Raw genomic sequence first — 27477 nt, forward strand, 5'->3', positions numbered from 1 at the left:
CCCCAAACCTAGCTGCCCCAAATAGGTTCTTTTCCTTTTTTCTTTGATCTCTCTGGATACAGACCTCGAAGTACTAACAATTCTGAGGAGTGGCATGGAAGAGGTGATCACTACAGAAAGTTTCATGGGAAAAGGTAGAACTTGAGGTAGGCCTAGCAGAAATCAACCAATCAGCATGTGTTGCTTCTCCATTATGGGCCTTCCAGGCAAGTGGTGTATTCCTTTTAGGCCTCATAAGGAAGAGAACCAGTGCAAAAGCTAAGATAGGAGATGGACTGTCATATATGAAGGACAGCAGGTAGGCTGGTTGGGCTATAACAGAAGAGAGAACATGAAGCAGATTACGCAACAATCCTGGGAAGGCAGAGTGAAGCCAGACTGCAAAGGGCTTTAAGTGCCAAACAGAAGAGTCTGTATTCCATCCTAGAGGCAATGGAAAGCCACTGGATCTTTCTGAACGCAGGGATGGGGAATGATATAGTCAGAACTGTACTTTAGGAAAGTCATTGTGGCAGTTGTATAGAGGTCAAAAGAGAGACAGGAAAGAAAAGGCAGAGAAGCCAATTAAGACGCTAATGAAATAGTTCAGGTGAAAGTAAATGAGGGACCCAACTAGACTAATGGTGCCTATGTGAGAAGAGAAGAGACAGATATCAGAAATATTGCAGAAGACTGACTGGTTGACTGACAGAAGCAGAATTAAATTAGTCTCGAAATTCAGGCTGAAGCCAAATGTTGGAAGGTTTTGAATGCCAGGATAAGTAGTTTATATAGAATTTGGTAGGCAGTAGGAAATTTTTTTTTTAAATTTTATTAATTTATTTTGATTTATCAACAATCACTTCCATATGCTTTGGAGTTGAAAATTTTTCTCCCCCTTACTCCCCCCACCCTCCCCAAGACAACGCACAATCTGATACAGCCTTTACATTTAACATACCCATTAAACATATTTTCACATTACTGAAGTTGTAAGTAAAAATTAAAACCAATAGGAGGAACCATCAGAAAGATGAAACAAAACTCAACAGAAGGTAAAAATAAGTGATAGCAATTCGACTTCCATAGTTCTTTCTTTGGATGTGGACAGCATTTTCCATCCTGAGGCCTCTGGAGATGTCTTAGATCCTTGTAATGCTGAGAAGGGTTCAGTTTAACAATCTTAGTCATTGTATAACGTGGCTGTTATTGTGTACAAAGTCCTCTTACTTCTGCTCACTTTACTCAGCATCAGACCATATAAGTCTTTCGAGGTTTTTCTGAAGTCAGCCTGTTCATCATTTCTTATAGCACAATAGTATTCCATTACATTCATATACCACAACTTGCTCAGCCATTCCCCAATTGATGGGCATCCTCTCAATTTCCAATTCTTTGCCACCACAAAAAGAGCTGCTATGAATATTTTTGTACATGTGGGTCCTTTTCCCATTTGTTTGATCTCTTTGGGATATAGCCCTAGAAGTGCTATTGCTGGATCAAAGGGTATGCACATTTTTGTAGCCCTTTGGGCATAGTTCCAAATTGTTCTCCAAAATGGCTGGATCATTTCACAACTCCACCAACAATGTATTAGTGTTCCAATTTTCCCACATCTGATAGGTGTGATGTGGTACCTCAGGGTTGTTCTGATTTGCATTTCTCTAATCAATAATAATTTAGAGCATTTTTTCATATGACTATAGATGGCTTTAATTTCTTCACCTGAGAACTGTCTGTTCATATCCTTTGACCATTTATCAATTGGGAATGGCCTGTGTTCTTATAAATTTGTCTTAATTCTCTATATATTTTAGAAATGAGGCCTTTATCAGAGAGATGGGTTGTAAAAATTCTTTCCCAATTTTCTACCTTCCTTCTAATCTTAGTTGCATTGACTTTGTTTATGCAAAAACTTTTCAATTTAATGTAATCAAAATTATCCATTTTGCTTTTCACAATGTTCTCTATCTCCTGCTTGGTCATGAATTCTTCTGTTCTCCATAGATCCGATAGGTAAACTATTCCTTGTTCTCCCAGTTTACTTATGGTATCAGCCTTTATATCTAAGTCTGAACCCATTTTGACTTTATTTTGGTATATGGTGTGAGATTTGGGTCTATGCCTAGTCTCTGCCATACTCTTTTCCAGTTTTCCCAGCAGTTTTTTTCAAAGAGTGGGTTCTTATGCCAGAAGCTGGGGTCTTTGGGTTTATCAAATAATAGATTACTATAGTCATTGACTACTGTGTAACCTATTCCACTGATCCACCTTCCTATTTCTTAGCCAGTACCAAGCAGCTGTGATGACTGCTGCTTTATAATACAATTTAAGATCTGGAATTGCTAGGCCACCTTCCCCTGCATTTCTTTTCATTAGTTCCTTTGATATTCTGGACCTTTTGTTTTTCCAAATGAATCTTGTTATTATTTTTTCTAACTCTATAAATAATTTTTGGTAGTTTGATTGGTATGGCACTGAATAAGTAAATTAGCTTAGGTAGGATTGTCATTTTTATTATATTAGCTCGGCCTACCCATGAGCAACTGATGTTTTTCCAGTTATTTAGATCTGATTTTATTTGTGTGAAAAGTGTTTTGTAATTGTGTTCATAGAGTTCCTGGGTTTGTTTCGGGAGGTAGACTCCTAAATATTTTATAATGTCTACAGTAAGTTTAAATGGGATTTCTCTTTCTATCTCTTGCTGTTGGGCTTTGTTGGTAATATATAGAAATGCTGATGATTTATGTGTGTTTATTTTATAGCCTGCAACTTTGCTAAAGTTGTTTATTATTTCAAGTAGTTTTTTACTTGATTCTCTAGGATTCTCTAAGTATATCATCATGTCATCTGCAAAGAGTGATAGCTTTGTTTCTTCTTTGCCTATTCTAATGCCTTCAATTTCTTTTTCTTCTCTTATTGCTAAAGCTAATGTTTCCAGTACAATATTGAATAACAGTGGTGATAATGGACATCCTTGTTTCACCCCCGATCTTATTGGAAATGCTTCTAGCCTGTCCCCATTACATATAATGCTTGCTGAAGGTTTTAGATAGATGCTATTTATTATTTTAAGGAAGACTCCATTTATACCTATGCTTTCTAGTGTTTTTAATAGGAATGGGTGTTGTATTTTATCAAAGGCTTTTTCTGCATCTATTGAGATGATCATGTAGTTTCTGTTGGTTTTGTTGTTGATATGCTCAATGATGCTCATAGTTTTCCTAATATTGAACCAACCCTGCATTCCTGGTATAAATCCTACCTGGTCATAGTGTATTATTCTTGTGATAAGTTGCTGCAATCTACTTGCTAGTATTTTGTTTAAAATTTTTGCATCTATATTCATTAGAGAAATTGGTCTATAATTTTCTTTCTCTATTTTGACTCTTCCTGGTTTAGGTATCAACACCATATTTGTATCATAAAAAGAATTTGGTAAGACTCCTTCTTCCTATTTTCCCAAATAGTCTATATTGTATTAGAATTAATTGTTCTTTAAATGTTTGATAAAATTCACAGATAAATCCATGTGTCCCTGTAGATTTTTTCTAGGGAGTTCATCAATGGCTTGTTCAATTTCTTTTTCTGAGATGGGGTTATTTAAGTATTTTACTTCCTCTTCGTTAATCTGGGCAATTTATATTTTTGTAAATATGTATCCATTTCACTAAGATTGTCAAATTTGTTGGCATATAGTTGGGCAAAATAATTCCTAATTATTGTTTTAATTTCCTCTTCCTTGGTGGTAGCTTCCCTTTTCATTCTTGATACTAGTAATTTGGTTTTCTTCTTTCTTTTTTTTAATTAAATTAACCAAAGGCTTATCTAATTTATTGTTTTTTCATAAAACCAGCTGTTAGTTTTATTTATTAGTTCAATAGTTTTCTTAATTTCAATTTTATTAATTTTTCCTTTGGTTTTCAATATTTCTAATTTGGTGTTTAGTTGAGGATTTTTAATTTGTTCTTTTTCTAGTTTTTTTAGTTGTATGCCCAATTCATTAATCTCCTCTTTTTCTATTTTATTTATGTAAGCATTTAGAGATATAAAACTTCCCCTAAGAACTGCTTTCGCTGCATCCCATAGGTTTTGGTATGTTGTCTCATTATTGTCATTCTCTTGAATGAAATTATTGATTGTTTCTATGATTTGTTGTTTGACCCAATCATTTTTTAGGATTAGATTATTTAGTTTCCAATTATTTTTTAGTCTATCTTTCCATGGCCCTTTATTACATATAATTTTTATTGCATCATGATCTGAAAAGGATGCATTTAATATTTCTGCCTTTCTGCATTGGATTGTGAGGTTTTTATGCCCTAGTACATGGTCAATTTTTGTGTATGTGCCATGTACTGCCGAGAAAAAAGTATATTCCTTTCTATCCCCATTCAGTTTTCTCCAGAGGTCTATCATACCTAACTTTTCTAATGTTCTATTCACCTCCTTAACTGCTTTCGGGTTTGTTTTGTGGTTAGACTTATCTAGTGCCGAGAGGGGGAGGTTCAGGTCCCCCACTAGTATAGTTTTGCTGTCTATTTCTTCCTGTAACTCCCTGAACTTCTCCTGTAAGAATTTGGATGCTATACCATTTGGTGCATATATGTTTAGTAATATTACTTCATTGTCTATGGTGCCTTTTAGCAGGATGTAGTTTCCTTCCTTATCTCTTTTGATTAGATCTATTTTTGCTTTTGCTTTGTCTGAGATCAGGATTGCTACCCCTGCTTTTTTACTTCAGCTGACGCATAATATATTCTGCTCCAGCCTTTTACCTTTACCCTGTATGTGTCACTCTTTTTCAAATGTGTTTCCTGTAAACAACATATTGTAGGATTATGGTTTTTAATCCATTCTGCAATCCATTTCCGTTTTATGGGAGAGTTCATCCCATTCACATTCACAGTTATGATTACTATCTGTGTCTTTTTCTCCATCCTTTCCCCCCTATTTATGCTTTTCTTTCTCCTTTTTCCTTTCCCCCTTCACTAGTGTTTTGCTTTTGACCACCCCTCCTTCAGTCCCTTCCCCTTTTATTATCCCTTTCCCTTTTCTTCCCCTTTAGTCTTACTGCTTCTTCCCTCTCTTCTATCCCCTCTCCCTTTTCTTTCCCCTTTTCCCTCCTACTGCCTATAGGGCAAGTTAGATTTCTATACTAACTGATTATATTATGCCCTTCTTGAGCCAAATCTGATGAGAGTAAGGTTCAAACAATGCTCCCCCCCCTTTTTCCCTCTGCTGTAATAGGATTTTGTGTCTTTTCCTGTAATGTAATTTACCCTTGTCTGCCTCCTCCTTTCTCAGTACATTTTCTAAGATCAGATTGATCCACTTATTTGGATCCATTTAACCCACTTGATTAGATTTTTTTTTTCATTACATCAAAGTCAACTAATATCCACCCTCTTTATGTATACTCCTTTAACAAGGTGTAATAACAATACAGTTCTCAAGGGTTGCAAGTCTCATATTCCCTTGTAGGGGTTTAAACAGCCCCCCCCCTTATTAACAACATATTGTATCCTTCTGTCCCATTTACCTTTTTAAGTCCTTCTTGAGTCCTGTACTTGAAGATCAAATTTTTTGTTGAGCTCTGGTCTTTTTATCAGGAAAGTTTGGAAGTCTCCTATTTCGTTGAATATCCACCTCCTCCCTTGAAAAATGATGCTCATTTTTGCTGGGTAATTGATCCTTGGCTGCATTCCAAGCTCCTTTGCCTTATGGAATATCATGTTCCATGCCCTGCGGTCTTTTAATGTAGAAGCTGCAAGGTCCTGTGTAATCCTGACTGTGGTTCCATGATATTTAAATTTTCTTTCTGGCTGCTTGCAGCACCTTCTCTTTCATCTGGTAATTTTGGAATTTTGCTATTATATTCTTGGCGTTGTCAATTTGGGATCTCTTTCAGGTGGTGATCGGTGGATTCTTTCTATGGTTATTTTCCCTTCTGGTTCTAGGACTTCTGGGCAGTTTTCCTTTATGATTTCCTGAAAGATACTGTCCAGGCTCTTTTTTTCATCATGATTTTCAGGTAGTCCAATAATTTTTAAATTGTCTCTCCTGAGTCGATTTTCCAGGTCGGTTGTTTTACTGATGAGGTATTTTACATTTTCATCTATTTTTTCATTTTTTTGTTTCTGTTTGACTGATTCTTGCTCTCTCATAGAGACATTAGTTTCCATTTGTCCAATTCTAGTTTTTAACAGATTGTTTTCTTCTGTTAGTTTTTGTACTTCCTTCTTCAACTGGCCAATTGTGTTTTTTAGGGACTTGTTTCCTTCAGTACTCTTCTGTTAGTTTTGTACTTCCTTCTTCAATGGCCAATTGTGTTTTTTAGGGACTTGTTTTCTTCAGTGTACTCTTCTGTTAGTTTTTGTCCTTCCTTCTTCAATTGGCCAATTGTGTTTTTTAGGGACTTGTTTTCTTCAGTGTATTTTTTTTCCAATGGCCAATTGTATTTTTGAAGGACTCTTTACCTCTCTCATTTGACTATTAAAATCCTTCTTGAGCTCTTCTAAGAAGGCTTTTTGGGCTTCAGACCAGTTCATATTTCCTTTTGTTGTTGCAGATGTGGGTTTGTTGACAATGTTGTCTTCTTCAGAATTTGTGCCTTGATCTTCACTCTTCTCATAATATGAATCTATAGTACGTTTCTTTTTACTCATGGTGTTTCTTTATTCCCTGGCCTTTAAAGAGATTGAGCTATCCTGCTGGGGAACAGAGGGTACTGACCCAAGCTTCTTGTGTTGGGAGCCTAGGTCTTGGTCACTGGCTTTGTGTGCCGGGGCCTCTTATGTTGGCAATTGGAGGCTGTAGGTTTCTGGCAGCTTACCTGGTGTTGGGTTGGAATCAGCAAGGCCAGGGCTTTAGGAAGTCTTTAGGTTGTTTTCTTCACCTCCTTTCAGATGAATGCTGCAGGTTACTTATCCGCCTGGGGCCCCTTGTAGTTCTGCCTCTCTTACTTTTGCTGAGGCACTGGGAGACCCATTTGCTGGGCTGCTTCACTGCTGCTCCCCGTCTTTCTTCTAGTTCAGGTGTTCCAGTGTTTTTTTTCTGGGGTAATATTTTCTGGGTTTTCAGAGACTGATAAAGGAGAGTGAGAGCGACTACCTTTTCACTCCGCCATCTTGGCTCCCGGAAGCGGAAGTCCAGTAAGGAACTTCTTAAACTTCTGAGTAGAGGAATAATATGATCAGAGCAGCAGTGCATCAGGAAGATTATTCAGGCAATGGTTTAAAGTACTGGCCAATGTCAGGATTAAATAAGAAACTACCTAAGAGAACGTGACAGTAGTCTAGGCAAGATTCAATGAGTCCATAAACTACAGTCGACACAGTGGGGGATAGAAAGAGTTGGTGAAGGGATATTGGGCAAGTGGATACAGAAGTGGCAGCAGTAACAACAATGACAGATTTGTAAAGGGCTCCGAGGCTGGCAGAGCACTTTCTGCACCACCTTCCTGAAAGGTAGGTATTATAATGGTTATCCCCAATTTACAAACTGGGTATGAGGTGTAAAGGAAGAAGAAGAGTGAAAGGTAACTCATACATCACAGAAAACATGCAATTATTCTACAAACAACTATTTCTATTTGAAATCAAGACTTAATGGCTTCTCTAACTCCTAATCAGTTAAGAAAAAAAATTGTTTTTTGTGATTAATAAGATTTAAAAAAATGACAGAGACAAATAGGTAGATAACTACTTGTAATGAATGCCCTACTGGTTAAGGAAAGAAAACAAGACTCTTTTGGCCTGTTCCCTTATGCCTTCCAATCCCAGGAGCTACAAGAAGAACAAAAATAGGATAGAGGTTTATTGACGGTAATCCACCAAATGTGCCACAGTTGTATAAATGCCCAAGCTTGTTAGATGTAAAGTTCTTGAGGGGGGTGAGAGCAAGAACAAAGATGGATTTTGCCCTAGTTTATCTTATCATAGCAGCACACAAACCAACCAGGGCTGGCTAAAAAGGCAACAGAGAAATCAAAGACCGAAATGGCAAATTAAATACAGAGCTGGATTTAGGACCCCTGTGAAACACAAAAGTCACATCCAAAAGGACCCAACACAAACAAGAGAGAGATTTGCTAAAGCTTCAATCGTGTTGATTTTTTTTTTAAGTTGGAATGGAACCTACCTGGAAAAACAGATTTATGCCAACTCCTGGAGGTATCATTAGTTTTCACATTTCTGCATCAAACTCAATTTCATATTTTTCTACTTAATGAATTCTTTATCTGCCTAGCTACAGACCGACAAAGTATAAAAAGGGAGACATCTAGGTAAAGTAAAAAACAAGTGTCTATGGGGTAAATTTTTCATCTTGGAAAGGAAGACAAAAAGGAATATTTGAGAAAAACCAAAATGCAATGTCCAAAAGTACCATCAACTGACCCCCAAAAACATATCCTACTTATATACTCTGGGACCTATTATTAAAAGGGAGGGGGAAAGATGTCATTTTCCCAAGCCCCATAAATATGTTGAGCCAGGACAAATATTTCAAAATTAATGATATTTAATTCTTTTTCCAGAATTTAAATACTGAGTAGGTCTTCTTTACTATACATAATATTTAACAAAGATTCTCTTTTCTCTACAGGGAAGGAAGCTAATGCTGAAAGATGTGCTGTTTAGAAATCATGGCCACATTTTTTTAAAAAAAGTAAACTGAGTTTTACTAAGCACATGTAAATGAAAACAACAAAAGTTAACATTTCTTATAGCCATACTAAAATATTGAAGTACATCATATACAGAGGAACCATAGGCAGATAACGATTCCAATTGCCCCTACAAACACTGTCAAATGGAATGTAGGTTTCAGAAAACATTTACTTCTAGATAATCTTGAAAACCATAATATCTGCTTCCAAAAGGTACCCATTTGTTTCAGGGACAAATTAAATACAACCAGAGTTGTCATAGCACAGCATCCTTTGCAGTACACTTTGGTGTAACATATACCAGCACTGAGGTTTTAAGGTCATTTCCTTTGAACCACACACAGGTACAGTTTTCAAAAGCAAGTTTTCCAATAGGCTTCTTAACACATATTGAGTAGCCCTGTCAATTACTGATCAGACACGATGATCAGTAATTGTGTTACTGATGTTAGTAAGTGTGCTACTGATGCTAGAAAATGGGCAAAAATAATACTGCAAAGAAAAAGTGTTGTAACAACATTTTCCAACCTCAAAAAAGATATCAAATGTCAAAAGGGCCACTTTAACTACAATAAAAGCCGCTATTTCTCTTATTCTCTTAAATCTGGGTTGCATATTTAAAACTCAGGAAGGATAGACAAAGCTCTAAAAAGCTTTGAATACAGAAAACAGAAGTGAGGTAGCTTTAATGCTATTAAGTGCTGTGGAAACCATCTCCCTGGCAACTACATATTTTCTGTATCCATTTCATTCTGTATCTGACTTTCAAAGGCTGAAAATTCCCAAATATCTTCATGGCAAAGAAAAATAAATAAAAAAACATTTGTTTGCTCTTAAAGGTCATGGAAGCCTTTCAGGTAATAGAACATTCTAATTTCACTTTAAAATAGAAGTGTCTGCTTTCTTCTTTCATTTTCCAAGAAACACCTTACTGCTTTCTCATGACCTCAAAGCAGAACTGGAAAACATCCAGAGAGGAGAAGATCTGGGTTGTTTTTTGTTTGTTTGTTTGTTTTGTTTTCAGGATTTGGGTGAGAGGAGGAAGAAATGAATGAAAGAGGATAATGTGGAAATCTGCTTTCTCTAATTTATTTTTTTAAACCAGAGCTCAAATTTTCCCAATTTTTATTATAGTAATATTGTTGCCTAGCTGACCATGAAAGACAAAATAACTTTCCTCTGCAGATTTCGTTGCCAACAAAAAAAATCATTTCTATCAGCAGGATTTCAAATTAGATACATATGCAGCTGCACCTAAACCTGCTATGCACACAATGTGTGCATTTCCTAAAAAAACCTGCCTCAAAATACCAAGTGTGGTGAGCAATTTAGGAGAGGCATCTTAATTATTAGGTAGCTATAGTCATTTATTATTTAATATCCAGGTAAGAAAAATATTAGGCATTAAGATTTTTCACATAGTTCATAAAAAATAAGTATAGAACTTTTGAAAGATACCACAGAAAGTATTTGGAAGTTTGGAAAAACCAACTTACAACACAGGAAGTGAAGAATCAACCAATCATAACCAGGATCAACTGATAATTTATCCTCAAAACAAATCAATCCCTAAAGAAGCACTACTGCCTCAATGCCTCAAAGTGAAAAAAAATTTACATACACAGGACAATCTAAAAAGTATAAAATATGAAGCAATTCTACTCTACCACCATTACTAGACCTTAGGAAAGAACCTATGAAGTTTCCATTCATCTCTTCATTCATTAGTCACAATAATGGAAGAACCTGACGCTCCTTTAAAGCCAACAGGAGTATGGTTTCAAGCAAGCTCAGGTAGTGGTAGAATTTTTCTTCCTTATGTTAAGATTTTTGCCTCAACTGTCTGACTGAAAAATTAAAAGACAAAACATTTCCTGCAATGGGTTCTACAGTTTAATATGTAGAGTACAGGAGGTTGGAGGACAGAGAAAAGAGAGAAGAAAAGAGCTACAGAATGAAGTGGAGCTGATTTATAAGTATTTAATGTTCTGTCTCTAAGACAGAGACACTATACATGGTAGAAATAAGAAAAACAATAACATAGTCTTAGAGAAGCTTTTATTTTTTTTAATTACTGTTATGAAGTCTGCTTAAGAATAATGGTGCTCACCTGATACACATGGAATGCATTAGCAGCCTTCCCCCGAAGAAACACAGAGGGAATCCAGACATTTATCAGAGCTCGGTTTGATCTAACCAAAATAAAGAGAGAGAAAATGGTCAAAATGGGTCACTGTCCCTCACTGTTTTAAAATCATGAAGCTAAACAAATGTTTTCCTCTTTAACTTGAAACACTGAAGAAAACAATTTATAACACATGCTTTTATTTAAAACTAAGTAAAAAGCTATTTCAGTCTAATGTGTCAGTCCATAAGCTGTCTTCATGGGAAAGTTGGCTTAAAAAGAATTTTTTTTCCTCTACTAATGGCTAGATCCAAATTACAGCAGAGCAGACGGCATTATAAGCAATGGGAACAATTCAAAATCAACTGTGTCCTAACTATAAAAACAGGATTGCATGGCTGTGAGGGTACCAGACCCTCCTGCTCATTAAAGCTGTTGTAATGGTAAATGCATTTTCAAGAGTGTTCTCTCTAAGGAGCAGCTCATAAAAATTCTCTAACTGTTGCACTTAGAGCTCAATTTGAGATGTTTACTATGGAAGTATTTGTGATGCAATGTTCTCTCAACCTCTAGAGTAAAAAGCATTTTATTTTAACCAGGAAAACAACACTGCAGCTAATAGTTATCTCCTGAGGCAGGATTTCATCTAAGCTCAGCTCTAAGGTAGTGACCCCCTCCAGGAAGAAAATAAGACTTATTGATCACACCCCTAACACTCAAAGCACAGCCCTGCATTTTGAAGTCTCCAGATCAGTTCGTATGTCTAATGAAATTTCTTCTGTAAAAGTCAGAATAATTTTACAAGTGCCCAGAGTCATCTACTTTAATTTCCCTATGAAAATATTTCAGTACATAACTAATCTAACAAAGATGGCTGAGATCAGAAAGACATTCCAGTATCATCTTTAAAGATCCATTTAAAAGTTATAAGTCACTATAAATGATACAGATTTCATTTCAAATAACATCGATACATATTACTGAATTCCCAACCAGTCATGGATTCTATTTTGGGAAACAGCAGCTCCTAGAAGTAAAGTACATATAAACTGTTAAAGAGTTTTCATTTAGTCAACCTCTCTACAATCACTTGTCACTATAAACCAGACTCTACTTATCAGCTTTTAGGAAACCTCATACCCACAGAACCTCTTCTTTGGTTTTAAACTCAGCTTATCTATTGGCTCCTCCCACTTCACCCTGTCTAGGATATTAACTATTGCCTGGCTACATTTAAGTGACTGCTAAGCCTTTTGGAAGAAAACCCCAAATGGGGTCACAAAGAATGGGACATGACTGAAACAAGCCACCAACAACCACAAAGCCTTGTTGCGTGGTTAAAACTCAACACTGCCCCAACACCCTTCGACTCTCATTTTCTTAATACTCCATTCTTTTACTCTTATAGTTAGATTACTTCTGTCCTCTCTCACTTCAGTATCGCTCCCTTAAGTGCATGCCATAAGAGGTCTGTTGAAGAAAGTCTCAGATCCGTGAATAACTGGCCTACTACAAATACATGTTGTCTATCTTCAAGAGGACCATTTACTGCACTTCCTATGGAATTTGTTTCATACTCCCTACATCTTCCTCAACCACCACATTACACAGATAACAATCCCTCTTAATTTCATTTGTTTTTCTTCATTGGATCTTAATCATATGCCTTCAAATGTACATAAAAGTCTTCCCTATTGAGGGGGGAAGAGAAGAGTTTTATTTTTTTCTACCTCATTTTATTACTTAATTTTCTTCTATTTACTCAACTCATCTTTTTGACCATTCTTCTGATCTTTATATACCATTTCATGCAGATAGTAAGTCTTATGATCCACTCCATAATAAAACTCTTCCTTCTGACTCTACAATACCTTGCATTAATTTATGACTGATCCTTTTGGGGATACTTTTCTCTACCTCTAACTACAAGCATTCTCACAGGGTTTGCACAGCAGTTCTTAGCTCTTTTTCTCCCTCCAATCACTTTCATGACATCAATTATCTCCCATTTGGATGATGTTCCAATTTATATATCCATCCCTGACACTTTCCCTAACTAGTTCCATAGCACCAATTTCTCACTTGAAGCACCATCATGCTGAACATATTTAAAAAACAAACTTAACATCTCTGCCTCCCTCTCCCTTCTCCAAACTTTCCTGTACACATATATCATAATGATTTCCCTAAAATACTAGTTTCATCATATAACTTCCTAGCTAGAAAACTTTCAACAAGGATGCTCTTATGTTTACATTCTTATTAGTAGAATAATTTTATTGATCATTGGGTCAGAGATTCAGAAAAGAAAGAGAACTCAGATATCCCAGATATATAAAATACATATAAAAAACTTCCATTCTCTATGCATACAAACACAAATCATTCTTCTCTTCCTTCTATGTTGGACACTGTGGGGAAGATAAAAAAGTACTATTTGCAAATGTTCTCCATATATTTCAAAATACCATCCCTAGAAATTTTGGAGAAGATATGCTTCTAAAGAAATTTTCATGTAAGTAGCAACAAAATTCAAGGCCAATCCTCTTACACAAAAGAAAGTCTCTCCACGATCGTACTTGTAAACACATAAAGTACAGGCTATCACAGGTAATAATGTGAGGTTAAAGGATGGTTGTTGATGTAAATCAACCAGACATCGATGGGAAATGATGAAGCTTTTCAGTCTCTGGCTATTATTTTTCTTAAATAGATCATGAAACAAGTTAAAATTAAATTTGCTTCTCAAACCAAGCCATGTGGATAAAAAAAAGACAAGTGAATTTTTTTAGCTCAATGTTTATGTCAACTTTCATCATGAGAAAGTTAGGATGGCAATCAGTATAATACAGATTTTTATTTCTAATGCATATAGAGAGCATGGGTAATTTTTATGATCTGATCATTATGCCTAATTGCTCTTTTAGTAAATTGTTTAACATAATTTAAATAGCTCCTTACATCCCACCTATTCTATGAAGACTACCTCGATTGATCAGAAGAGAAACAATTTTCCCTAATCACACAGCTAACGTTTTTCATTTTTGCCACAATTAACTCTAACATTTTAATTTAAAAATATTTGCTGAGCACCATTTTTTTATCTAGCAATCTAATGCCTGAACTTGTATGATTAATTGGTCCTGAAAAAAGGTCCAGAGAAATAATGTTATAAATGGGCAATCAACTGAATGATGTTACACTACGGTTTTGCAACCTTATAATGTATTGATGATACTGTTTCACGTCTTCACAGTTTTCTCCCCATTTCCTACCAGCTGTACCCCCTCCATCATGCTTTCTTTCCCTAGGAAACTCATGATTGGGAAATCTCATTATCCTGTGTGACTTCAATCATCTCCCACTTGGATGACATTCCAATCTATATTTTCATCTGTGAAATTTTCCCTAACTAGTTCCATAGCACCAATTTCTCACCTGAAGCACCATCATATCATTTCAAACTCAACAAACCAGCTTTCTGATTGGCCTCCTGCCACAAGTCTCTCCCCACAATAGTCCATCATCCACTCAGCTATCAAATTGCTCTACCCAAAGTGAAGATCTGACCGTGTCACTCTACCACTAAATAAATTGCAGTAGCTCTCTGTCACCTGCAGGATCAAATATAAAGCCCTCTGTTTGGCATCTGAAACCCTTCATAACCTCCAATCCCTACCTTTCCAGACTTCTTACACCTCACGTTACTCCATGTACTCTTTGATCCAGTAACACTGGACTCCCTGATGTCCCACAAACAAGAACGTCTATCTCCTGATTTCCATCTCCAGGCATTTTTACTGGCTGTCCTTCATGACTTAAATGCTCTTCCTCTTTATCTCTATCTCTTGGCTTCCCTGGCTTCCTTCAAGTCCCAGCTAAAACTCTACCTTCTCCAGGAAGGCTTTCTTAATCCTCCTTAATTCTACAGCCCTCTTATTGTTGATTATTTCCCATTTATCCTGTACATAATTTGACTGTATACAGTTGTTTGCATATTGTTTCCCCTATTAGACTATGAGCTCCTTGAGAGCAGGGATTGTCTTTCGCTTTTCTTGTATCCCCAACACTTAGTCAAGTACCTGGCACACAGAAGGGACTTAATAAATGTTTACTGACTAACTGGATTTTGTCTTCTGTAAATTATTGCTCTCATTCTTCCTGCAATCCAGCTATTCTCTATGATATCTTGACTGAAAGATATACACATATAGCTTTCTCCCTCCCTCTTTTGAACAGATTTACAAAAATCCTGGCAAGTGCATTTTTACTAGCCCTTGGCTACAGATGTAGGGGACCTAACACGAGCTCATCACTCCTACGTTCTAAGTCCAAAAGTCAAAATTCCCTTCTCAATCACTAGCTTCCTAACCAGTTGGTCTCCTCCAATTCTACCTCTGTCTTCAATGGTCCTTCCTTTCAATGGCAGCAGTGAAGAAAATATCACTAGTGTTCCTAAGGATTTCAATTTCTTCCCCATGACTTCATATTCCTTAGCAATGCTTCTAGAAGCCTTCTTACAGTAAGATTTGCTACCATCATGAATGACCAGAAAGGAGTGGCAGGCATCCAGTTTGATCAGTCTTAGTGATTCCCTATGATGATCTGGACCCAGGAATACATGAGACCTCTGTGGTGCTAATGTCAGATTGCCGAACAGTTGCCTCGGTCAGTACCCATCAGTAAGGAGGTCCTTATTTCTTCCTCTGATAATGATCTTGCACCTGACATTGTTGGCTGAAGAACAAACAGTGGTTTTTGTTTTGTTTTTGTTTTTGTTTTTTCCTGAGAGAGTCCAAGGCCCTTGTCTTTGGGAAGAATACTTAGCTTCAAACATTCAGTGACTCTTCTCTTCCTCCTCTCACATTTTACTCTCCCACCTCAGAAGTAAGGATACCCATCCGCTTTTTTAGACTTCTTTTCCTTTGAAACTTGTCTTCTATTTTTCAAAAGAACATTTCATTTTTCCCTTATAACTCTATGGAGTAGAGAGGCATTCCTCAAGTCCCTTCCTCTTTGATTCCAGAAGGGAGATCAGCCTGTTCTTTGCATTATAGATGAGTTATTTGGCCATGACCAAACATGAATGCTAACCACTCAAGAAAGATTGCTGCAAAATTCTTCCTGTTCTGTGTATTTCATGGAAGTGAGATGCTCAGGCTTTTGTTATTTTTGATACTATCTCCTCGTACTCAACTCACAAAATAACAAGTGAGCTGTTTACCTTTGATATTATAATAGATCTGTGATTTCATCAGTTTGGGTACTCCTCTCAGAGTATCTCAAACTTTTAGAATTTATCTCATGAAATTTTTGTTCACATTTTCCTATAAATTGTCCAAAGAGAATCCATGCAAACTTCATACAGAATCTACCCAAGTAGGATCTCTCCCCTTCCCTCATCTCTCATTCTTGACCTTTTTTTTATGTATATCCTCACTAGTAATATCATTATTTGTGTTCACATAGATTATAAGCTCTTTGAGGAAAGGACCTCACAGATCATGAGGGGGGGTACCAGTATATCCAGCCCATATTCTGTGCAAATTTATGGGAGGGATTGTGTTATTTTTCATCTCAATATCTTCAGAACCTTCACAGGTTTTGTAGCCTATGTGTAGCACAGCACATATATAACATCCAACATTTGTTTAATTGAATTGGATATCTAAGGTGTTAGAGGCCTTCTTATTTTGTGGTAGAAGGGTAACAATGTGTCACTTAAACTATTTACCTACTGTCTCTTGCTATCATTACATTATCAGCCCATCTGTTTTTTCTAATCACATATGTGTGTGTTTATAAAAATCAAAACACCAAGACTATGTTTATCATATCAGGTGATCACCTTGAGATGAACCCTTTTGAGATCTGAACAATAATTTTTTTCTCCTTATGGCATAATGGCTCAAGGATAAATCTCGCATTGGATGTTAGCCAAATTCAACTATTTCCATTTTAAAGTGCATCTTTAAGATGCTAAAGACTTACATTTCAAAATCTGACAAACTTTGGTCTTCAGATGTTTGACTCAAATCTCCAGGCACCTGCCATCACAAGAGAGAAAGAAAAGGCATAACTGTTATTATGGTATGTGTATAATGATGGCAGAATTCTTCATCTGAATGATTCCTGAACATTTTGCTTTAAGAATGCAGCTAAAAAGCTATTACTGAAAAACAATAAAGGGTTTGGGGGATAATGGAGGGGGGCATATTCCAGTAATAAAAAATATGCCACCAGTGAGAGATCTCAATTATCTTTATGGGGGGGAAGTCACTAATCCTACTGAGATAATCATAGGCATATAAGAGCATGTAATTTTGGAGCTATAACAGACTAATTAGAATCCTAGATTGAAGGTAACAGATATGTGGATGAGAAATACACATGATAAAGCATCACATACATAGTATGTAGAGATAAGATACCAATGTCTACCTTAAGTACAGCCCTATTTTCCCCCCAGTGATAACTCAGCTTATGTTTATGAAAATCCTCTGTTTGATAAAACCCATCAGAGGGAGGTGGATAAGAAAAAAAAAACTCCCTGACATTTACACACAGGAATCCATTAAGTGGTTGGACAGTGATAAGCCTCAGGATCATCAGGGGAATAGCCACATGCTGGAGTGAAACTACCAATCAATTAATCAACAAACAGTGATTAATAAGTGCCTACCATGTGCCAGGCACAGTGCCAGATACAGAAGATACAAAAACAGAAAATGAAACTTTCCAGTCCTAAAGGAACTTTGCACTTTACTAACAAAGCACTGGTATCAATACAAAAGTCCAAAAGCAGGCACTGGATACCCCTCTGGACCAAGCTTCCTAATTTGGTTTGGTGAAGTCAAATTTTGCTGAATCTTCAAGAAGAAAAACAGAATGAAATAAATCAGTTGAGTAAATCAGAGAAGAAATAAAAACTGTTAACTTGATCATTTCTGTTTCCATTGAGAGCACATTAAAAGGAAATGGACAAACTGGAGTGTGAAGGATTCAGGTTAGATGTACAGATGATCTTTCTTCTAAAATGGGTATTATATACCTGGATGAATTACCGTGATAACAATAATAGCTGCTACTATTGATGCTGCCACTATTCCTACTACTACTACTACCAATCACATAGTCGTTTAACATTTGCAAAGTGCTTTTCATTTACAATAACCTTTGAGGTAGGTGATGTAAGTATGATTAATCTCATTTTGCCAATGAGAAAACTGAGCTTAAAGTCTAAGTGACTTCCCCAATGTAATATAACTAAAATGTCAGAGCCAGAATTCAATCCAGGCCCTCCTGACTCCAAGTCTAGCATTCTTTCCACTATATCATGTAACCTCACTGAAACTATGGTCTTTCCTTCACAGAAATCTAAAAATAGGACTAGTCTAGTCATTGGTCTAGGAGAGTATGGATAAAATCCTCTCTAGATCCAGGCAGATAGCCTAGATTAAATTCTCAAGGGTCTTTGTTCTCCTAAGATTCATTGGTCCTAAGTGGTTAAACTGGGCTTTATCAAACAGCAAAATGCCCTATAAAGAGATGTTACTGGAGTATGTCTCCTTAACCATGGCAAAGAGTAAAATGATTGTGAACTTCAAAGAACTTAGGTTAAATTACACACACATACTCCCTGTACAACTATACAATTCTAATCATAGCACAGATATAGCTGACATCCTTGTTTCACAACACCAATATTATAATAGACTCCTGCTAGGTTAAACACTAGGGGCAGGGATGAGACTCCAACACTACATTTAGAATCACCTCCTAGAAACCATTTTCATTTATATTGAGAGGAGCAGGACCCTAAAAAGACAGAGTTGAAAATCAAGTCTCTAGCTTTATACATGGATTACATTGGTAAGGCAGCCTTGGGCAATTTCTTTCATCTCTTGCTTCAACTTCGTGATCTGGGAAATCAGGGGATATTTCTCTAAGGGATACTGTAAGGATTAAGTAAATAGATCTGAAGGTAGAAATAAAAAACTGTTTAGCATCAGTATCATTATATTACCACAAATCACTGACTCTTTTTAATTCTATCTTACTTCATACGCATATTGAAAAGGTTGCTGTTCTAAATTAGCAAATACCATTTATAATAAAACATGATTCTTACCATGTCCATCAAGAAGGGCAGAGGTGAAAAAACAAAGAAGATATATGGTAGCATTATTGACAATGTGTTGTTTTAATGACAGATATTACTTTGTAATTATAAAGAGGATTAGCAATGATGGCTTAATCTTAAAATGCTGTAAAAATTCTCGACAGAAATATTTTCCTTACTTATGATTATTTTTAGTTATATTCTGGACAGATTAAATAGCAAGTGACCTTCAAGTAATTCTTCTTCAAATGAGTTTCTCCTGTAATTATGTAGTGTTCTCTGTGCCATCCCAGTTCTAAATTTATTGCACCTACATGAGTGTCATGTTAGCTAGCTAGGAACATAATTCATGAACTCCATAACCTTCACAGAATACAGCTGGATAATCACAATTGGTACTACTATATTTGTATAGTTATAATTGACAGGAAGTTATTAAATGTTTTAAGAATTTTTATCATCATCATAGTATCATCATACTATCTGGCCAAAAATATACCTATAAAGGTTTGTGGTAATGTTCTAGAAAACTGTTTTTGCCTAGAATATTTTAGCAAAACAAGGAAGAGAGCCAATTATAAGAAATGCTAGGTTTTACCAATGTTATTTATGAAAATTCCATATGTGCTCCAAAATTCCATATTTCTATGAAAACATCTTCTCTCTTTTGAATCCCAGAGATCTTATACTTACTTACTGGGAAAAGCATGTTCTCTGTGCTATAGGCCTCTCTTCTGACTCACCCTTCATTTCACATCAATCATAACTTAATGAATATAAACTTGAAATTGTCACTCAATAAGTATAAATGAAAATGTCACTCACTACTCTCTAAGTTTACTGTAAGATACCTCATCATCTAATTGATAATCTTAGAAAACACACTATGAAAGCAGGTTTCAGGGCAGGCAGTAGGAATGATGTGGAGAAAGGAAGTGAAATCTAAAAATACATACACAATAGCTGCCAAGTCCATGTGAAAACTCTGGCCCACTGTTGGAAGTAGGAATGGGGGTATTAAAAAGAATATCCATACAGGTCTCTGATAAAGCCATTGTGCCAACTGCACAATAATAGTAACAATGACACACTTCTAGTTCTGTCACAAGCCTAACTGTTCCCTGTGCCCTGCTCTCCCTGCAACTCCTTAGTGTGGGAATCCACCAAGATTCTCTCCTTGGCTCTCTTCTCTTGGCCCTGTTCATGATCTCCCTCATGATCTCATCCTCTAGGCTGGCATTAATTATCAGCTCTCTGTAGATGACTCCTAAATCCCACTTGTTGAGTCATGACAAATGCCCTGCTGGACATCTCCACATGGTTCTTTTGCCGGCACCCCAAACAAAAGTCAACTGATCTCATCTACTTCACAAACACTCTACCCAACTTCCCTCTTCTTGTTGATGGCAACTTGAAATCTCAGTCACCTTGTTTCTCTTTCTCCTTCATATCTAATGTACCTCTAATCAGTTGTTAGGTCCTACCATTACTACCTTATAATATCTTACATATCTCACAGAAGACACTAGGATCTAAAAAACAAATGCAACTCTCTTATTTTACAGATGAAGAAATGGAAATCCAGAGAGAGCAAAGGATCTTTTTTCCAATTATGCTGCCATCACCCTAGTTTAGGCCTTTATCCCTTCTCACCTTGACTACTATAATGCCCTCCTAATAAGGCTCCTGGCCTCTTAGTTTTTCCTCCTTTCGAACAAATCCTTCATACCACTAGCAAAATTATCCTCTTAACAATATGTCTTTCTCCTGCCCCAAGATCATCATTTCAAAAAAAAAAAAGACTCCTCCTTAATTATAGGAAATAATACAAACTGCTAATCCTGGCACTTAAGCCACTGTGTAATTGGATTCCAATCTAGTGTTACCTCTATTCATCCTACTTCCCCTTCACATTAGTCTATATACCAACCAAACTGAACTTCTAAGTGTACCCCATTCCTGTTCTATACTTTCACCTGTGCAGGCCACCCCTGTGACTGGAAAGCACAATACATGTCTTGCCTTCTGATATCCTGACCCTGCCTTGATATTATTACCTGGGTGACTTTGGCTAAAATCACTTCCTTGAACCTTAAATGTAACATGAGGGAATTTGGAGTAGAAGGCCCTTTTCTCCTTTAAATCTGTAATCCTATGGCCTTCTCTCTTCCTCAAGACCCTGCTGACAAAATTCCATAATTTTTATCCTGGTCACTCCACCAGAAAGTTTTCTCTTCCTCCTCAAACTTCTCACACTTTTGTCTAGATATCTCCTTGGTATTTATACATTGTGGGCAGGGACTCTATGTTATTGTTTTAAACTGTATTTCTACCAGCACTGTCTTGCACATAGTACACATCTAACACACACTTGTTAAACAACTGAGTTGTACTAACTAACTTAAGACCGGTTCTGACCTATGCTTCATCAATTAGAAAAACATACGGTCGAAAACCAGAAGGCAAGGTCCTTTCTGAAGCTAAGTCCTAGTTGCAACTACCCCTTCGAGACTGATAAAAGAAATCTTGGGAGAAATAGAGGAACAAAGAGAATTATTCTTCTTAATTTCTCTCATTCTGAGTCTGTCCTCTAGCACCATTCCCAGTCTATACTTGTTGTCAGAAATATGGTTACTTTAGGTAGTAGATTTTGCCCAGGAGAACAAACATATGATTTTATTTCAAGGAAGGCAACAACTTGAGTTTACAGATGGAGTTGGAAAGTATGGGGCTATTTTTAGAGATAACTATTCTGTTAGAAAATTTTAACAGTCCTTCTCCTGCTTTTATGGTCTACATCACTTCTCAAAAATGCCTAAATTTTCCCTCTTTGTTGCAATCCAGATGGAAAATGTGAAACAGTCCCTTCTCCTTCAAAAATCTTAATACCAAATAGGGTTTTCTGGCTGAAAGGATCTTTACCCTACTGGAACTGATAAGTTCAAATGATCAGGTATAAAATCAAGAAAGGTCAAGACAACAAGCACTGATGAAGTGCTTACTTACTACATGCCAGGTACTGTGCTGAGCAGGGAGGATTCAAAAAAAAAAGGGCAAAAACAGTCCCTTCCCTCAAAGAGCTCACATTCTAATGGGAGAGAAAAGTAACTAACTAGGTACATATAAAAAACATGCAGTCCATAGAAGGCAATGTCAGAGAAAAACAGACTAACTGCTAGGGAGACTTGCATAAGGCTTTCTGCAGAAGTTCGGATTTAAGCTGAGGCTTACAGCAACTAAGAACAGGAGGTGAGGAGAAAGATCAGTCAAGGAATGAAGGCTAATTAGCACAAAAGAACAGAGGTGAAACGGAGTGTTTTTGTGTAAGGAACAGCAAGTAGGGCCAATGGGCTAGATTGTACAGTATGCAGAGGAATGTACAAGGTAAAAAGACTGGAAAGGTAGGAAGGTGCTAGATTATGAAGAACTTCATATGCCAAGAGCATTTCATAATTGATCTTAGATATCACAGAGAGGCATTGGAGATGACTGATTAGGATGGGGAAGTGCTGTGACATGGTCAAAGCTACACTTCAGAAAAACTACTCTGCCAGTTGAGGGGACAATGGATTCAAATGGGGATGGAGCTGAGGCAGGGAGACTAATTTTGAAGCTATTGCAATAGTCCAGGTGAGGAGTGATAAGGTCCTGAACTAAGGTGGTGGTTGTGGAGGGTAGTGAGGAGGGGGCATATATGACAGATGTTGTGAAGGTAGAAAGGATAAGATCTGGCAATAGAACGGATATGTGAGCAAAGTGAGGAATCCAAGATCACATGGTGGCTGCAAGCCTGAAGGATTAGACTGTGAGTTCCTTGAGAACAGAAAAAAAAATGTTTTTTCATTCTTTGCATCTCTAGCACTGAGTACACTGCTTGGCACATACTAGGTACTTGATAAATGCTTGTTAACTGATTGGGAAAATAGTGTTACAATCAATAGTAACAGGGAAGTTGAGAAGATGGGAGGGGTTGGGGAAAATTATAATGAATTCTCTTTCAGACAAGTTGAGTTTGAGATGTATATAGAATATCTAGTTTCAGATGTCCACAAAGCATTTGGTAGGGTGGGACTGGAGCTCAGGAAAGAGACAAGAGAAAGAAAGAAAAACAAATATATATTTACATATGATATAGGTATAGATCTAGATCTGGGAATTATCTATATTAGAGATGACAATAGAACTCAGGAGAGCTGATGAAATCACAAAATTATATCACCTAAAACAGTTTTTATTATGAACTGGACAGACATCAATAAATATGATCATTTCCATACAGAATAAACAGAAACAGAATTTCATATGAAACTGTGATCTCAATTATGGAAAACTGTTTTAAGAAATAATAATAACCAGTGTTTTTACAGCATTTTAAGGTTTATACAGAGTTTTACAAAAATTAACTCATTTTATCCTCAAAACAACCCAGGGAGGTAGGTGCTGTTATCCTCATTTTACAAATGAGGAAACTGAGGCTGAGAGAAGTTAACTAAAGATAAGTTAAATAACTTGCCCAGTGTCACAGAGCTGAATAAGTGTTTGGGGCAGGTCTTCCTGATCCCAAACTTTGCCCTCTACCCACTAAACCATATGACTGCTGATAAGAACAAGTTTAATAGAGTAATTCTAATACCATTCTGCTTATCCCTCTCTCTGAATTTCTTTTTGCTGTCTTTTCTGTATTTTAGAAATGCTTCACTATTATTTTCTGTTATTTTTGGAATCATTATTCCCCCTCCCCCCAACATTCTCCCCAAACAAGCAAACAAACAAAAACCAAAAATGTCTCTGAGACAAGAAAATATGGGAATAGTCAATGTTAGGAGAGTTGTGGGAAGAAAGACATACTAGCACATTGCTGGTAGAGTTGTAAATTAATAAAACCATTTTAGAAAACAATGTGGAATTATGCACATAAAGTGAGTGAAATGCCCATGCTCTTTGGTTTCCACTATTGGGCTTATACCCCAAGGAGGCTAATGAGAAAAAAATTCCCAGATATATCAAAATAGCAGCACTTTTTGTGGTAGAAAGAATTGGAAACAAAGTAGATGCTCATTGATTGAGAAATAGCCACCCTAGATGTGATACATAAATATAACAGAATATTATTGTGCTGTAATAAGTGACAAATGATAAATTCAGAGAAGCATGGAGAAAAAAACCCCAGAAAACAATATATGTACTGGGTCCAACAATGTAATTAGAAAAAACAGTCATACATAAAAAATTAAAAATATCCACCTATTATGCTGATTTGCTCTTCTTTTTTCCTTTCTTTAAAAAATACTATTTGTTACTCTCACTATTAACTGCAGAAATGCAAATAAAAACAATTCTGCTGGAGTTGTGAACTGATCTAACCATTCTGTACAGCAATTTGGAACTATGCCCAAAAAGCTATAAAACCATCCATACTCTTTGACCTAGCAATATATCACTACTAGGTCTGTCTCCCAAAAGAGATTAAAAAAACAAAAAGGAAAAGTGACTATATGTACAGAAACATTTATAGCAGCTCTTTTCTTGGGACAAAGAATTAGAAAATTGAGGGGATGCCCATCAATTGGCGAATGACTGAGCAAGCTGCGGTATGTGACTGTGACGGAATGCTATTGTACTGTAAGAAATGATGAGCAGGACGCTCTCAGAAAAACCTGCAAAGCCTTGCATGGACTAATGCAAAGTGAAATGTACTGTGTACAAAGTAACAGCAATACTGTAAGATAATCAGCTGTGAATGACAGCTATTCTCAGTAATATAATGATCCAAGACAGCACTGAAGGACTTATGATGGAAAATGTCATCCATCCCCACAGGAAAAACTGATGGTGTCTGAATACGGACTTTATTTTTCTTGAATTTTCTTTGGTCTATATTCTCTTTCACAACATGACTATTATGGATATGTTTTGCATGACTACACATGTATAACCTATACCAAGTTGCTTGCCTTCTCAATGAAAGGGGGTGGGGAGGGAGGAAGAAAGAGAATTTAGAACTCAAAGTTTTAAAAATGATATTAAAAATTGTTTTTACATAATCGGAAAAGTAAAATACTAAATTTTAAAAAAAATTTTAATAAAAAATACTATTTCTTATATGATACAGGGAGGGAAAGGACTACGGGGGGGAATTATGGTAACAACAAATTAATAAAAATGTATTTTAAAAATAATTTCTAAATGCCTTCTCTTGTAACATAAATTTAATATCTGCCTTCTTCATCCTTGGATATATTTAGGGGAATTGGAGGTAATGAATTAATTATGGCATGAAAATCCTAACCATCCTAGGGTCAAGTTCAATTTTGACTAAAACTCTTACTTTTCTGCAGCCTGATTTATTTTTATTTTTTTAGGCCCAGGCTTTCTCAGTTAGGCTAGGAACCTGGGAAACCATACTAATGTTCATATACAAACTAGTCCAAGGTGTTTGCAGTCCGAAAACACTCACATCTTTATCTATCTCCAATCAATCCAACCCTACTCAATCATAAACAAAGTATGAAGGACCAAAGGTAAGTAGTAGCAGTTGGTGGTAGTAGTAGTGCTTGTACTAGTAGTGGTAATGATGATAGGAAATTCACATATTCTAGGGGCAGGTAGGTGGTGTAGTGGATAGAGCACTGGCCCTGAAGTCAGGAGGACCTGAGTTCAAATCCGGCCTCAGATCAACCACTTGACACTTACTAGCTGTGTGACCCTGGGCAAGTCACTTAACCACAACTGCCAAAAGAAAAGAAAAGAAATTCACATATTCTAGCCTTCCATTACTTAATTATGACAAAATCACATATAGACTAAGTCTTCAGTTTTTCCTGCCTGTTCAATAATGGAAATAATTTTAACTTTCCTACTAAAATGATCAACAATACAGTGAAGGAGTCTACAAATACTTAAACAAAAAACTTTAAATAGAGTGCATTTCAGGAAAAAAAAATTTGTGAAACCCCACAAAACAGACATGCGTAAGTCAAATGGTTCAATTCGAAGAAAATCTTATTCTTCACAATCTCAATAATGTTGTCCCATCATGTTGTTGCTGTTGTTTGTCCTTCATTCGTGAAGAGGACCATGACATCAGAAAGGTGATCTCATGACTTGTAAGTGAATTAGATTTAAGTGAGGCAGGGCTGTGCAAAGTTACCAGCCTCCCTCTCTCCTCCAGAACCATCTGAGTCCAGTGGCAAGATACAGATCAGGACAACTAGAGATGGCCCTGGACGCAGTGGGAAACCTTGGCTTTTTTAAGCTAAAGCCTTTCCCACGTCTCAGCTTGATCGAGGCAATGCCCATTCAGTGATTAAGGCTAGGTAAGAAATGAGGCAAAGAATGGCCTCTTTTACCTAGTCAAAAAAAAAACCCCACAATTTGGGAGGGGAAGACTCTTAGGGTTTCTGGCCAAAACAAAAACAATTGCTATTTATGCTCACTCTGAGCCATCAGGGCCCAATTATTGGCCCATCAATGAGAGCCAGAGTGACTTGGGTTTAAGGCATGGTCCTTAAGACAGAATTCTAACCTATTAACCCCAAGATATCTCGCCAGGTTTCAATAATCAAAATTTATATACCTTTGGGAACAGCACCCACAATATGTCAAGAATATCCCAAGGGATACCTTACAGAATGGCAGACTGGCAGCATGGTTAGCAATCGAATGGAAACTAGGAGAAGTAGATTCTACTCTTAATGTTGCTATGCAACCGAGGCAAGTCATTTAACTTCTCTAGGCCTCAGTTTTCTCATCTAGAAAATAATTCCTAAAGTCTCTTACAACTCTAATATTCTATGGTCTAAATTTACTAATGAATCTATTTGAATAGATTATTCACATGTTATCTAATAATGCAGAATCATAAAAATAATATTTTATATCAAGCTGCAAATCAATTATTGCATATTTTATTAAAAATGCAAAATAGTATCTTAGGGTAAAAAAAAAATTCAAACCAAAAAAAAAACCATCTAGAAGAAAGTAGCTGTTTTCAACTTAAGTACCAGTTTTGTTGGGGAAGAGGGAAGGAAAGGAAATATCTTCACCTATTTCATTAAAAACTGCTTAATTTTAAAAAAAACACTTAATTTATCTTGTCCAAAGACATTTCATACTCTTTTATGTGTGGATATACTTCCCTGGTACTAACAGGACTCTCTGCTTTAGCTTTTGGCTTTCAGTTTTCATTGGAGAAAAACACAATAATTACTCCCTTTAACATACCAAATTTCTAAATTAGTTTTTAAAATTAAAAACAAAATTGGGAATGACATTGGATTAGCTGACATTGCCTTCGAAGCTTTGGTGTAACTGGGGTGCAACTGGTCAAAGCCTATTAATTTGTACGATCATAAAAACATCCAGGCCATTTTTTCCTTCCAATGCCATCATGCCCCAATGCTTGCTCTATTTTTCACTTTCATTTTTTTAATTATAAACAATAAATCAGGGGACATTCGAACTACGGGATTTTAAAAAAGAAAGCAGAGGTGACAAGGCTCCCAATTTCAAGTTAAATATTAGAGAATATGGTATTCAACTTTAGAAATGTGCTCTGAAGAAGGATAACCTAATTTGCTA

At 36.4% G+C, this 27477-nt stretch overlaps 1 protein-coding gene across 4 annotated transcripts in view; it reads right to left on the bottom strand.

The window, feature by feature from the left end:
* Window positions 1-27477, bottom strand: part of SNX29 (sorting nexin 29) — a 659946-nt gene that overhangs the window by 218757 nt on the left and 413712 nt on the right. For 3 of the 4 annotated variants that reach the window (XM_020978396.2, XM_020978398.2, XM_078152789.1), the window contains 2 exons: window positions 16767-16822; window positions 10761-10842 (listed from right to left, as the gene is read on the bottom strand). The exons of the other annotated variant lie outside the window; for it this stretch is intronic. In XM_020978396.2, coding sequence (XP_020834055.1) covers window positions 10761-10842; window positions 16767-16822 — 138 coding nt within the window. The remainder of the gene's footprint in view (window positions 1-10760; window positions 10843-16766; window positions 16823-27477) is intronic. 4 annotated transcript variants of the gene reach the window in all.

This window comes from Phascolarctos cinereus, unplaced genomic scaffold (assembly GCF_003287225.1).
Source record: "Phascolarctos cinereus isolate Bilbo 61053 unplaced genomic scaffold, phaCin_HiC Scaffold_4;HRSCAF=312, whole genome shotgun sequence".
NCBI classification, from domain to species: domain Eukaryota; kingdom Metazoa; phylum Chordata; class Mammalia; order Diprotodontia; family Phascolarctidae; genus Phascolarctos; species Phascolarctos cinereus.